Source organism: Stegostoma tigrinum, chromosome 26, assembly GCF_030684315.1.
Source record: "Stegostoma tigrinum isolate sSteTig4 chromosome 26, sSteTig4.hap1, whole genome shotgun sequence".
NCBI lineage: Eukaryota > Metazoa > Chordata > Chondrichthyes > Orectolobiformes > Stegostomatidae > Stegostoma > Stegostoma tigrinum.
This window is the reverse complement of record NC_081379.1, coordinates 34,743,159-34,755,782: the sequence shown is the minus strand read 5'-3', so window position 1 is coordinate 34,755,782 and position 12,624 is coordinate 34,743,159. Positions and strand designations below refer to the sequence as shown.

Sequence of the window (12,624 nt, the reverse complement as noted above, 5' to 3'; positions counted from 1 at the left end):
ACTCTGCTGCTGCCATCTTGGAGCAAATCTCTGTGCATTTGTCCTCCACACAAAAGCATAACAGGGTTACAAAATCAGGATATAACTAAGGACATTTTCTGTTTTCTTTAATATATCCAATGGTTATGTATTTTATTTCAATTAGTTTAACTGGGCGTATTTTGATTTTAATAGCTGGTTTAGAATCAGCCAAAGAAGTAATTGCAGCTACATTATAAGCCAGATAGGTAGTCATCCAGGAATGGATCTGCTTCTGTCCCTCCAACTAATACAAATGTTATTAACAGACCAAAACAGAGGAAGAAAATACCCATAAAACACAGAAGATATATTTTTATAAAAGCAATGATTAAAACAACAGAAAATTTAAAAAGAAAAAGAGTTCAGCAACACATTATAATCAGTGATAAACTTAGTGAAACTGGTAGCTTGTTATTTTACCAATATGCGAATTTCTAACATCTGATGTGCTAGGTTTTCATAGCAACTCCGAGTGTAATGAAAAACCCAGCAGCCAAAATTTTATTTTGAGCACTATGTCAAAACAGCTCAGAAATGAAAATGGAGTTTGGGGCTGTGAAATTCAATGTCCCCGAAAGCTAGCAAGGAAATTATGATGCACATTGAATCTATGACCATTGCGTTCAAAGCAAGTCAAATGCCTGTTGATTTAAATGAGCGTAGTGTACGGCTTAGCATCTTGTTGAGAAGCTGCATGCCTGAGTGACGGTTGTAAACGTAGCTGAGGCCAGGAGGACTTCAAAGCTAGCTTCTTCTACTTAAAGGCAGCTTGCATCTCTTAAAAGGGACATTCATTTTGATTGTGCAAGTGGTCAAAATTACTCCAATAGTAATTTTCAGCTGAGGGGGACACAGAATAGCACAACATGACAGTGCTCAAAGATAGTATTACACTACACAGACAGCCTTGGCGATGCAGGTGGAGATGAAGAGAAATAACATCAATTCAGGTAGTAAGGGGCAAACAAACATTCTGGTGACAGTAAGACAAGATTGCCAGGACTCCACTCCAAGGACTTGGCTGGAGGGCCTCAAGAAACTCAATGACCTCAGAAAAGTGATCAAGGTGAAGAATTGCATCTTCATGGGCTGTATTCTGCCAACTGCATCACCAGCCTCACACACTGCTCCATGCACCACACCGTTATCACTCAAGTACTGATAATTACTGTCAATCATGTTTTAAATATAATAGTCACATCTTCACCTCATCTTTATGTTTAGCTGCACGCGTCATCCCTACATCTTACACCTTACACACACCACCAGCCAGTCAATCTCGAATACCACAATACTACATCTTTAAGAGGTGTATTTTGTCCTGGTTCTTTTAAGAGAAATTTTAAGACAGAGGTACCGAGCAGTCTATTCAAAGCCAATTAAATAAATGGCTTATAAGGCCTTAGTTTTTTTTAAGTTGGAATAGTAGAAGCAGCATGAATGGGTGGGGTCAGACCCCCCACTAAGACCCAAGGTTTTAGTTTAGCTTTCAGTAGTTATTTGGGTTTGAAGATGGTTGTGAAAGCTGTTACATCTCTCTTGGTCACAGCTAAAAAGCTGGAATACTCTCTCTCTGCTGCCAGAATCACATATGAGACATTCTGTTTTACTGATTTTATTTTTGACAAGTTTATGTTTATTGGATGTTATTATTTTGGAACAGTCTCTGTTTAGTAGTTAAACAATCTATTATTCTGTTAAGTTTTTCAACAGGGATAAAGTTATACCAATTCTTCACTCATTTGGTTGTATATTAAGTTGGCAGAAGAATAAAGTCTGTTTTGCTTAAACTGAGTAGCGTGACCAATCGATTTGCACTGGAACACAGCATCTTACACTTGCCTTTAAATAAGATAAAAGTGCGGGCCTAGGCTATCCCCTTAATATCCCCATGTGGAATAACAACCCAGCTCGACGATCCAACCAACCTCAACGCTCACAACCTGAGCTACAAATCTACTCCAAAACCTTAGCTATCCCCTTGATATATTTGCAGGGGGTTTGGTCTGGTCCAGAACAGCATCACCAAAAACACTATGTTACACTCAGTGACAGATTTTTCTTGCTCTCTTGCAAGACAAGGCATAATCAGAGACAGAAGCATCCAAAAGAGAGGGGATAAGCACAGCTAACATTCTTACTAAATGGAAGAGATGAATCTCTCCATCAGTGGAATGGCCATGACTTCAGTTGTGGCCAAAAACAGGGCCTAAAACATTGAAGCTGATTGTATTCTCACAGCGATACCTCCTTATCAAATTCCACTTTCCCCTTATGCCACAATCTTTTCCGATTTACAACCTTCTTATGGGGTAAGAACAAACCTCTTACTTTTAACCTGTTCCCTTGCCTTGTGGAGTTTCCACTGCACTCACGGGCAACCATATGCTCTGTCAAACTGCCACATAAGTTAAGATTGTTTTCACTCAAACTCAGCTTTCTGCCACAAACACTCAGGCTGCTGCCAACAAAACAGTGGATAACAGTACTCAAAGGGGCTTGTGACTGTCCAGAAATCTGTCACCAAACTGTTGTTGCGAAGTTAGGTAGTACTTGTGGTTTAGGAGGCAGGATGTTAGAATTCAGTGTTTGTAAAATATTTGTGTTTGTAAAATGCTCGGAGGAAAGCAATGTGCGGTCCCTTTAAAAGATGATGTCCTTTTCTCCATGCTTAGAGATTTAAAAAGGACGTCTGTGAGCAGCTTGAATATTTGCCATAGCATAGACAGCACTCAAATTGAAACATCTGAATCAACAGGCTGTAAAGTTAACAGGCCAAAGCAGCAGTTTTGTTTGTCATCAAGACAACAAGTCTTGAGTTTAGCCAATCAATTTGAACCAGGTACTTAGATACCAAAAAACCAATTAAATTTAAACCTGATGGTGTTGGCAACGTAGAACCAAACCTCTTGTAAGAAATTGATATGTCATCAAGGGTAGAAGAGAAATGGGCAGTTGGACAAAGACAGGACAGTGAACTGTCATCTGCCAGGTTTAAAAGTTCTCAAGACAGAATCACTGACTCTCACAGTTTTCTCTAAGTCTTACAGAAAGCACCATCTGAATCAAAGGTACAGCACGGCTAGTTAATATTCCTGACAGAAAATTCAATGGAGAACGCATTCCTGACAGAACATTCAAAGGAGAAGGCGCAGAACATTCCAGAAGGCACATAACCTTATTTCAAGAGATTAAATTTCAAGAGATTAATTTTTTTTATTTTACGTAAGTATGATTTGTATTTATTAGAATAGCGTACCATTGGAATCTTGCTTTATTCAGGAAGAGTTAGTTGTTAGAAGGGGTTTATTTGGTTTGTTAATACTGTAGTTAATTTGTTCACTATTAGGATTAGATAAATAAATAGTTACTTCTTGATTTTAAAGTGAGTGTCAGAAGTTTATTTCATTCATCCACTAGAAGTTGCTGAAAGACAGGTTGCACCACTTTTCATACTCTACTTAAAGATTATAAGATGAGGTGCTCCTCTTTGGGTGTTTCAGTTTTAATTCTCAGAGGGGAGTCAATCTCCACTTTATAACACTGCCATATGACAGCTGAAGTGTCATCCTGGATGAGTGACAATGGTGCAACAGAGCTGGTCTTCCCAGGTTGACAGCATTCATTCAAATATCACGGCCACTTCACCATTGCCTGTTATTGCTTCTACAGTCAACAGGTACAGACTGCTGGAGCTGATGTTCAGACAGAGTTTTTATATTCAAACCTTCTTCGAGTCATCCTGCAAGACCATCTGAGCTTCCACAATGAAAAGTCAGCAGCCTTGACAGCAAATAGAATGGCAGCCTGCAGAAGCAGAAGGCCAGACAACAGCATAGGGTAGACTAACACTAAAGAAGCACATAAAGGTGATTAGTTAACTCAAGTATGTAATATGGCATGCTTTGATCTATAGATTTGACTTGGAATATTTATCTTCAGGTGACTTTAATAATTGCATTATGGCCAAATGGACACTATGATGATCAATGACAGAAAGAAGGACTGGGTATTGTTGGAAAATGAGAATTTAGGCTTGCATTTATTGGTATCTCAGTTGGATTAATTGATTACAGATCTCCCAGACAGAATGGGGCTGGTCACCTTTCATGTTCTTCCTCAGCTGTTCTAGCAAAGGCAAAACAGATATTATGGTGTGATTGTATACTTTGCAACAGACTTCCATGAACCTTGACCAATGTTCTGCTGAATAATCCAGGGCTCTTTCAGAGTGGCTCAGGTAGTGGAAATATTGTTTAAAAATATCAACAACTTATATCTGCATAGTAACTATAGCATTATTAAACATTCCAAGATGCTACAAGATAAAAAGAAAATAAGAGGACTCTCGTAGCACATTGACAGTGTCCCTACCTCTGGACCAAGAGGTGCAGATTTAAGTTCTACCTGCTTGAGTGGGACGTAATCACATCTCTGAACAGGTTGATTGGAAATATCTAAAACAAGAGGTCACAGAACCTAAGAGCAAAACAGTAGGTCAGACGACCACAAGCTTAATAAAGAAGTGGGTTTTAAGAAGTGGCCATAAGTAGGAAAGTAAGGCTGAGAAGTAGAGATGTGTGGGAATTTACTGAAGAGCCCAGGCCTAGACAACGGAGCACCTGGCCACCAATGATGAAGTGATTGAATTCAGGGATGCACATGGCACCAGAATAAAATCTGTGCAAATATCTCAAAAGGTTGTGGCCTGTTGGACGTTACAGAAACAAGAATAGAAAAGCCATGGAATTAAAAAAAAGCAAAGTGCTGCTGAGTTTGTTGCTGGCAATCTGAAATTACGACAGCCAGTTCTGGAGAAACTAGCCAAATATGGCAGCATGTTGTAGAAAGAGAGGGTTAATGTTTTGAAACCAAGACAACTTCTTCAGAAACTCGTGGGAAAGCCTTAAAGGTATTTGATAATAAGGCTGAGAATTTTTAAATCAAAATGTTACCTGATTAGGAGCCAAGGGGGTAGGTGAATGGACGGCAAAGTTTTGCGAAGGGAACTTTTAGGTATGATTTCATGCTTCCGCCCATAAAGGATTTGTAATTGACCCAAAGTCATCAATGTACCATATGTAAGCTACAGTGTAGTAAGGTATCTCTTCCAGTTTGATACAGGCTCGATCATCACATTGTGCTTGCTTCTTCTGCTTGCAACAGTTGTATTTGTTATTGGAATAGTTCTGGCTGTGTATGGATGTAATAGCCCCTCCCTTTTCGCAGCTGATGTCCAATTTTTTTTAATTCATTTTGACGTAGGAGTGACTTTTGTAGGATAGCCTGTTGCATTTATATAGTGGATTATTAAAACAACTCAAGGAACTTCACAAGATTATTATCAAACCTTATTATTGCCCTGCTGTTTACTGTTTAGCATGCATTTAGCCATTTGTTGTAACTTCATCAGGTTGCCATCTCATTTTGAGGTATGCTCTCCTACACTCTTGAGCCATGGCTGACCCACTGGCTTGATGGTAATAATTGATTGAAGGATATGTCAAGCTCTGAAGTTAAAAATTATGTTTGAATATGTTTCTGCTACTTACGGTGTCCCACAATGCCTCACAAAAGCACAGTTTTGAGCAGCTAGACCTGTCCTGAATCGATACCATTCAGCCATGCACTCACAAAAGTGAACAAGGCGAGTAAACGTATCTTCATGTAAACCAGTGCTATATTCCTTCAACTGCACTATTAGCCTCACACACAGCTCAATGCAGCACACATCTGTCACTCAGCTACTATTAATCTTGCCTCAAATGTAACATTTGTAACTTCACCTGACGCTCACACATTTAGCAGCAAACCTTACCACCTCATCTCACAGCTTGCACAGACTACCAACTCGTCAATTACGAAAAACTGTGTCACTGAAATACATCGCACCCTCAATGAAACTTATGCTCAGTATGAATAATCTGTACAAAAACTGTCCAGAAGTCACTCCTACCAATACTTTCTGGACAGGTGCATCAGTGACGGGAAGAGTGGTGAAGACAAGCTCTGTTGAACATCAGAAGTAGCAGTCAATCCTTCAGCTCTTCAAGCCTGCCCTGCCATTTAATAAGATCAATGATGGTATGTTTGTGTTGGAATCCCATATTCTCATCTACCTGTGATAATCTTTGTTAGGCAATTTTTGTTAGGCAACGGAATCAATTTACCTCGGCCTTAAAAATATTCAATAATCCCATCTCCACCACCCGAGGCACAGTTCAATGTCACATAACTCATTAACAGAAAAAAATGTCTGACCTCAAACTTTAAAACAGTAACCCTTAGATTGAGATTCACATGCAAAAGGAAACAATCCTTCCACATCTACTTTGTCAGGACAATTCAGGATCCTACAAACCTCAAGCAAATCACTCCCCACATTTCTAAATTCCAGTGAAAGCAAACCTAGCCTATCCAATCTTTCCTAGTGAGAAAACCTGCTCAGTTCAGGTGACAATCTAGTAAACCTCACGCAGTTTATTCCCTTTTACTTGTTTTCCCCACCAACTGTTGTAGATCTAGTACAGCAGCTACATTTTCCAGGGTTAGGCCAGCTTGGACAGCAGAGCACTGGTGTTACTAATTCATTCTTCATGGACATTCAAGTCTCTGTCCTGGAATAAATTCTTTGCCAATACTAGTGTCAGAACTTCTTCCAAGTGATGTTTAAGGGTACTGATTCATCAGCTGAAGGAGGATTGGTGGATCATAATCAACTGGAAGTTTCCTTGTGTATGTCTGACCTGGTGCTACTAGATGCCACCTCTGTAGGTTCTGACCTGCTAGTGAGACAGTTCATGCCCAGGGACTGTGATGGAGTCTGAATGTAACATGGAGGAATGGAGGAGAGTTTTTTAGGGAACAGCAGATATACCAGGTACAGTACAAAAGAGGCAGCAATCCAATAAAACTAAAGAACATGAGTACATGTATGTTAAACAGTGAACGCAGCAGGTAGGAGATTGATCTGAATGATGAAGACCTAGAGATCTGGTCAACACTAAAAATCTTCCACATCCCATTGTCAATAGAAGTGGCCAGTTAAGAATAATTCAGACACTTTGAAATCAACAAGTCACATAATTTAGATGATAAAAGTCAAGAGATGGATTGTCTCAAAAGGTGGACATTGCTCAAATTAGTGATGTTTGAGACTTAATGGTTTATTTCTCAGAACTCATAGGTACACTGTGTAGTGATGGGGAGGGAAGAGCAACGCTCAGGTACTTCTTTTTATGCACTTTTTCATGTAGCCTAAAACCGATTCAAGTATCAGTGTTACTAATTTTGAAATTTCTTGTGCACGTACACTGTGTGGAACTTCCCTAAAGAAAGAAAGCACCATACTGCAAAGTCACAAACATGTATCAAATCCCCAGGGTCAAATAAATTACAAATTATTACAATCCGAGTCAACTTGCCAGAAACAAAAACAGAAATTCAGCCGGTCAGGCTCACAGTCACCAGATTCAAAACATTAACTTTACTTCCTTCCTAAAGACTCTGCCAGACTGCTCAGTTTCACCATCAATTTTTGTTTTTGTTTCAGAACTCCAGCATCTGCAGTTCTTTGTTTTATTTTATTAAAATCTATCCAAACGCTAGCAGCTAACAGCCAATTAACGTTAATTGCTGCATTCTGCATGGTAACACATTTATCCATCAAAGTCCATTTGCCAATCACTCAGCACCCTCCTCTCATGCAATATAAATGTTGATTTCCTCCTTTGATGGTGTTCTTGCAAATTGTCTAATGAGTGCAACTTGAATCACAGAATCCCTACAGCGAAGTGGGCTATTCAGCCCACTTAGTTCATAGCAATCCTCCAAAAAGTATTCCACTGAGACCCAGACCCCTACTCTGTCCCTGTAACCCCGCATTTCCCATGGCTAATCCACCTAACCTTCACATCCCTGGACAACATGGGCAGTTTAGCACAGCCAATCTACCTAACCCGCACACCTTTGGGCTGTGGGAGGAAACCAACACAGGTACAGGGAAAATGTGCAAACTCCACACAGTCACCCAAGGTTAGGACGGAACCCAGTTCTCTGGCACTATGGGGCAGCAATATAAGCCACTGAGCCACTGTGCTACCCCAAAAACTGCAACAAAATGTATATCAAGTACTCAAGTTCTGTACAACTAAATTAATTTTTGTTTAGTTTCTCACCCCTTTTTGTTTTTGATCTTACCACATCACATTAAGGGGGTCAGCACACAATCTGTTCTGAGTTTGCCAACAAGATTTTATGTATATAACTTAGCACCATCACAGAAGGTGGGAAAAGGCAATGTTTGGACCCCGTTTGTTAGTTTCAAATGAGCTGATTTTTAACAAAACCTCACACGTAGATAGAGCACGGCTCAAAGAAGAAGTGCATGTTTTTTGTCAAAGGTGAGGACGTAGAAAACAGACTTTTTAAAATGTATCCATTAACATCGGAAGATAGGGTGAAGTAACTTTTTGTTCAGTGTCTGGCACAGGCTTTTTTTTAAAGAACGTTGGTTGCTTCAGAATGTTGGAGATTGTTGTGGTGGAATTTGACAGTTGTCAAAATGTGAGCAGAGTTTTTTGTTTAAAAAGGATATTGGACATGAATTGGCATGAAGCTTCCTCAATGAGATGGAAGTTTCAAATAAAAACGTTTATTTTTCCAGCATCGTGCTGCAGATCAACCAGGCAGAGAAAAGCCTCAAGGAAGAGCTGCAAAGTTGCAATAATTTTGAGATAACCAAGCATGCACTCTTCTACATCCCCTGTTCCCTTGTTTAAAATATATAACAGAATTAACCTGGATTGTTCCCATCCCTGCCTGTGGAAACACCTGCAAAGTCACTGTGAAGGCACTCATATCTTATTCCTCTGGGGCACAATGAATTGTCACCCTAATACACAATGCCTATGGGCTACTACATCACACTAAATAAGAGTAACACATTAATTATAATTTTGATCTGCATGTCCACCTATCCATAAGAATGATAGCACTTCGTTGGCACTAATTCTATGTGGCCCTGCAAGCCACATGAAAATAGCCAGTTAGGACCCAATTTTACACCTGACACTGGAAATCTTAGAAGGATGCAAAACAATGCTCTTAGAACATCTTAAAATGATGGCAATATTTAAAGCTCTGTGATCGGGCTGTCGTGCTAATTTATCGTAGAGTAGCTCTCTATTGCAATTTGACATTCTTTAAAGGTTGTATGCCATTGGAACTGTGACAGGACGTAGCCTTATTGCATCATTTTAACTCACATACATATCTGCCTGATACGAGGTTGGGAACTTCGGCTACAAAGTTTTTTTTAAAAAAGCGTGGGCAACACAACTTGCTTCTAACCGCATTTTATTACACATTCAAGCCTTAAGGGAAGGCTCTCACAGTCGAGGTTCGAAGTAACGAGCAGCAAATGCTTTAATTTGCATGTGGAAAATTGTTACATACTCCACGTTTTAGGTCAACTACCATTAATTCCTGAACTTTCTCATCGCTTCTGCTACTGTTGACCAAAAGTGGAAATAAAAAGATTGCTGACTGTTTAGCGAACAGTTTCAAAACTACCCCAACCTTAACAGCTCATTTTCAACACTGAAAACAATAGAAGCTACTAGCGATCACAGTGGGTCAGGTAGCATCCATGGAGAGAAAGCAAGCTGACGTTCCGACACTAGATGAGTCTTCAGAGCTGAAGAAGTGATGTCGACTCAAAACGTCAACCTGCTCTCTAACGGCTGCCTGACCCGCTGTGATCTCCAGCATTTTTGGTTTCAGTTCAGATTCCAGTATCTGCAGTAATTTGCTCCTAGCTCATCAACAATAGTTCAGCAAAATACTTTTCACCTGTTACTGTTTTCTGAAATATAAAGATGATATTTCCAGATGTATTTGTACTGATATAAGACTATGATAATTTAAGATTAATGAGGGGTCCAATACAAGATTTGGTAAGCTTAATTTTCAAATACACTGCATTTTTAAGACAACAAATCCAAGTCTAACAAGGTATTTTCTTTCAACGAAATCTAACGTGGAAAAATAGCGTTTCTAATTGCTTTGTAACACCTGATATTAAATATATGAATTTATCAATCAGAAAAATAATTATTTAGGTTTAAGGTACGAAACAAGTTATCAATTTCTGGTCAGTCATGTTCCCGTCCTTCGGGTAAGAGGTGTAACAGGAACAGTTCAAGTCAATTAATGCCTATCGCCTTCCACAGGTTAGTTCAGATAGTTAATTTTGCAGATTATTACAATGAAATTGCTTTCAAGTCATGACGCGCTATCCAGGATTTCATTCGGACGGTTGTGCCCAGAAGCTCAATGCTGTTTTGCAGCTTCTTCAGGATGCAGGGTGAACGGTAGGTGTCGCCAGTCAAACGAGGAGCCAGGCGTTGTGTTAACCTCTGCGTACCTTGGGAAACTTCAACATCCAGACTGATGCACTTTCTGGAATTACGTTTAACGCTACCGTTGCTTTGTTGCTATCAAGTACCTTTCTCCAGCATGACAAAGCGCAGAAATGTATGCCCAGAAATGTAGCACTGCTGGAAATACTGTAAAGCAATCCGCGTCAAATATTGGTGCAGGCTTCAGGAACATGCAATCTGCAATATTATATGTAGTCCCCAAGATAATGCGAGTGAGAACATCAATACGCTGGTCTGAAAATAAAACGTTAATTTCCATTCCAGGTGCTACCTGCATGTCTGTATTTCGAGAATAATCATTTGTAGAAAGCCTAAAGTTAATCTTTAAACCGGTCTTTAGAATGAAAATCGTGTATTTTTAATGAGAATTTTGAAGCATTTCAGTTCACAACTTAAAACGAGCATAAACTTGAACCGACCATTATGATTCAGAAGTACAGAAATAAGTCAGACTTTAACAGCGCAGTCATTTGAATCCCTGTGAAGTTAAGAGCCGAAAAATTCCCCACCTACGGAGGCACCATCAGTGTGACTGGTCCTAGACACGATGTGTATTAGATATGGAAAGACGTCAGGGAGCTAACATCTCTATCCGTTAATGACAGGTCCGTAAACGGACAAGGAGCCCCATAAATATCTTACCATATATAATTCATTATGGCCATGTAACGCTTTGCAATTCATACTGAGCCGCACGTAGATAATAAGTGTCAGTTCTCTTAAATCAGCGTCTTTATTATTCAGCTGGTATCACATCCTTATCAAGAACCATCGATGCAAAACATGCAACTCAGGATTTCTCGAAATGTCATGTATTCAGTTATTTCCAAATGAGCGTAAATAAATAAATGAATAATCCCAACATTTTTAACACAGAACCCACCACCTTTCCACCACCTGCAGAATGCGCAGACTCGCTTCATTCTGCTGCAGCTCCTTAATTTATAACACTGCAAACACCATTGTATATAAACAAAATACAGCAGTCACCTAAAACGCATGCAGCCTTCTTTAGATATCAAGCTTACATCATTTTATTTAAAATTCAATGCGGATACAAGCAAATTTGGGGGGTGGGGGTGAAGAGGAGGGGGGAATATGTCAATTCATTGTTATCGTTATTTTCCTTACCTCCAGCGTTCTTATTTCTTTTTGCGTGAGGTCATTTGATGTGGCACATTTAGTCCTTAACCCTTCCAGACTTGAGATGCTGATGTCTATCATATTTTGGACCAATTCACATTGCTGTAATGCTTTCTGCAAAGTTAGCTGCTGTTCTTCGCTCTTTGCCGTATTGTCTTCATCCATGGCTGGAAATCAATTGAAATTGAGAAAAAGAAATATTTTATTATAGAGCAGCAATGTTGAATAATAAATCTTGAATGGATTGAAGATGTGTTTCAAATTGGCTCCATGCGGCTGGATAGAAACGGACTGGAGACAGTGGCCTTGCTCAATAAAACAGCTTGTGCTGCTGATGCTACGAAGAGCTGCGCGCTACTGCTGCAGGTGTTTTTTGTCGCCGTTCCCAACAGCTTGCACCGGGGAGCTCTTTCTCCACCGACATCTTGGTTGTCAATCAAAGGGAGGGAGGCAGTGCGCCAGCTCTCGCGAGATAGATGCGCGATTGAAATTGTTGCAAAAAGCTCTGAAAACAGCAGCAGAAGAAAGTTCACTGTCGGTGTAGGCTGTTGTTCACTTCAGTTCAATCTGCCACAATTTGCACCTTGACCACCAATGCAAAATTCTTCACTCGTAAAATATGCTGGCGGAGATTTCAATGTGTGGCCACATCACAATAAAAACCCAGCGACTAATGGAAATTTCTTGCCGCTTTTTGAGATTCGTTAGTACATTCTGCAACTGTTCTAAAATCAAAATATGTTCATGACGCTCACTAATGATAACTGAGAACGAACCGGTAGAATTTGAACTGAAAGGTGGCCATTCGAAAGGTGCGATTGACGCTATGCGAACGTTTATACTTAAATAAGGGGGAAGAGGGTTGTATTTCATTTCCCATCACCGTTGCTGTGGTGAAAGTTCAGAGCAGGGGCCTCTGATTACAAAGGTCTAGCCTGCTGCTGATTGCAAGAAAACTGAAATGTCCTCCTTCAAAAAGCATCAATTTAGAATCATGCTAGGCTTTCATTCTTTATTG

General features: G+C 39.8%; 1 protein-coding gene across 1 annotated transcript in view; it reads right to left on the bottom strand.

Annotated features, from left to right (window-relative positions):
- Window positions 1-11,991, bottom strand: part of ksr2 (kinase suppressor of ras 2) — a 304,655-nt gene extending 292,664 nt beyond the window's left edge. The window contains exon 1 of the mRNA XM_048555715.2: window positions 11,595-11,991. Within this exon, the coding sequence (XP_048411672.1) occupies window positions 11,595-11,771 (177 nt within the window). The 5' untranslated portion in view covers window positions 11,772-11,991. The remainder of the gene's footprint in view (window positions 1-11,594) is intronic.
- Window positions 11,992-12,624: the final 633 nt, after the last annotated feature.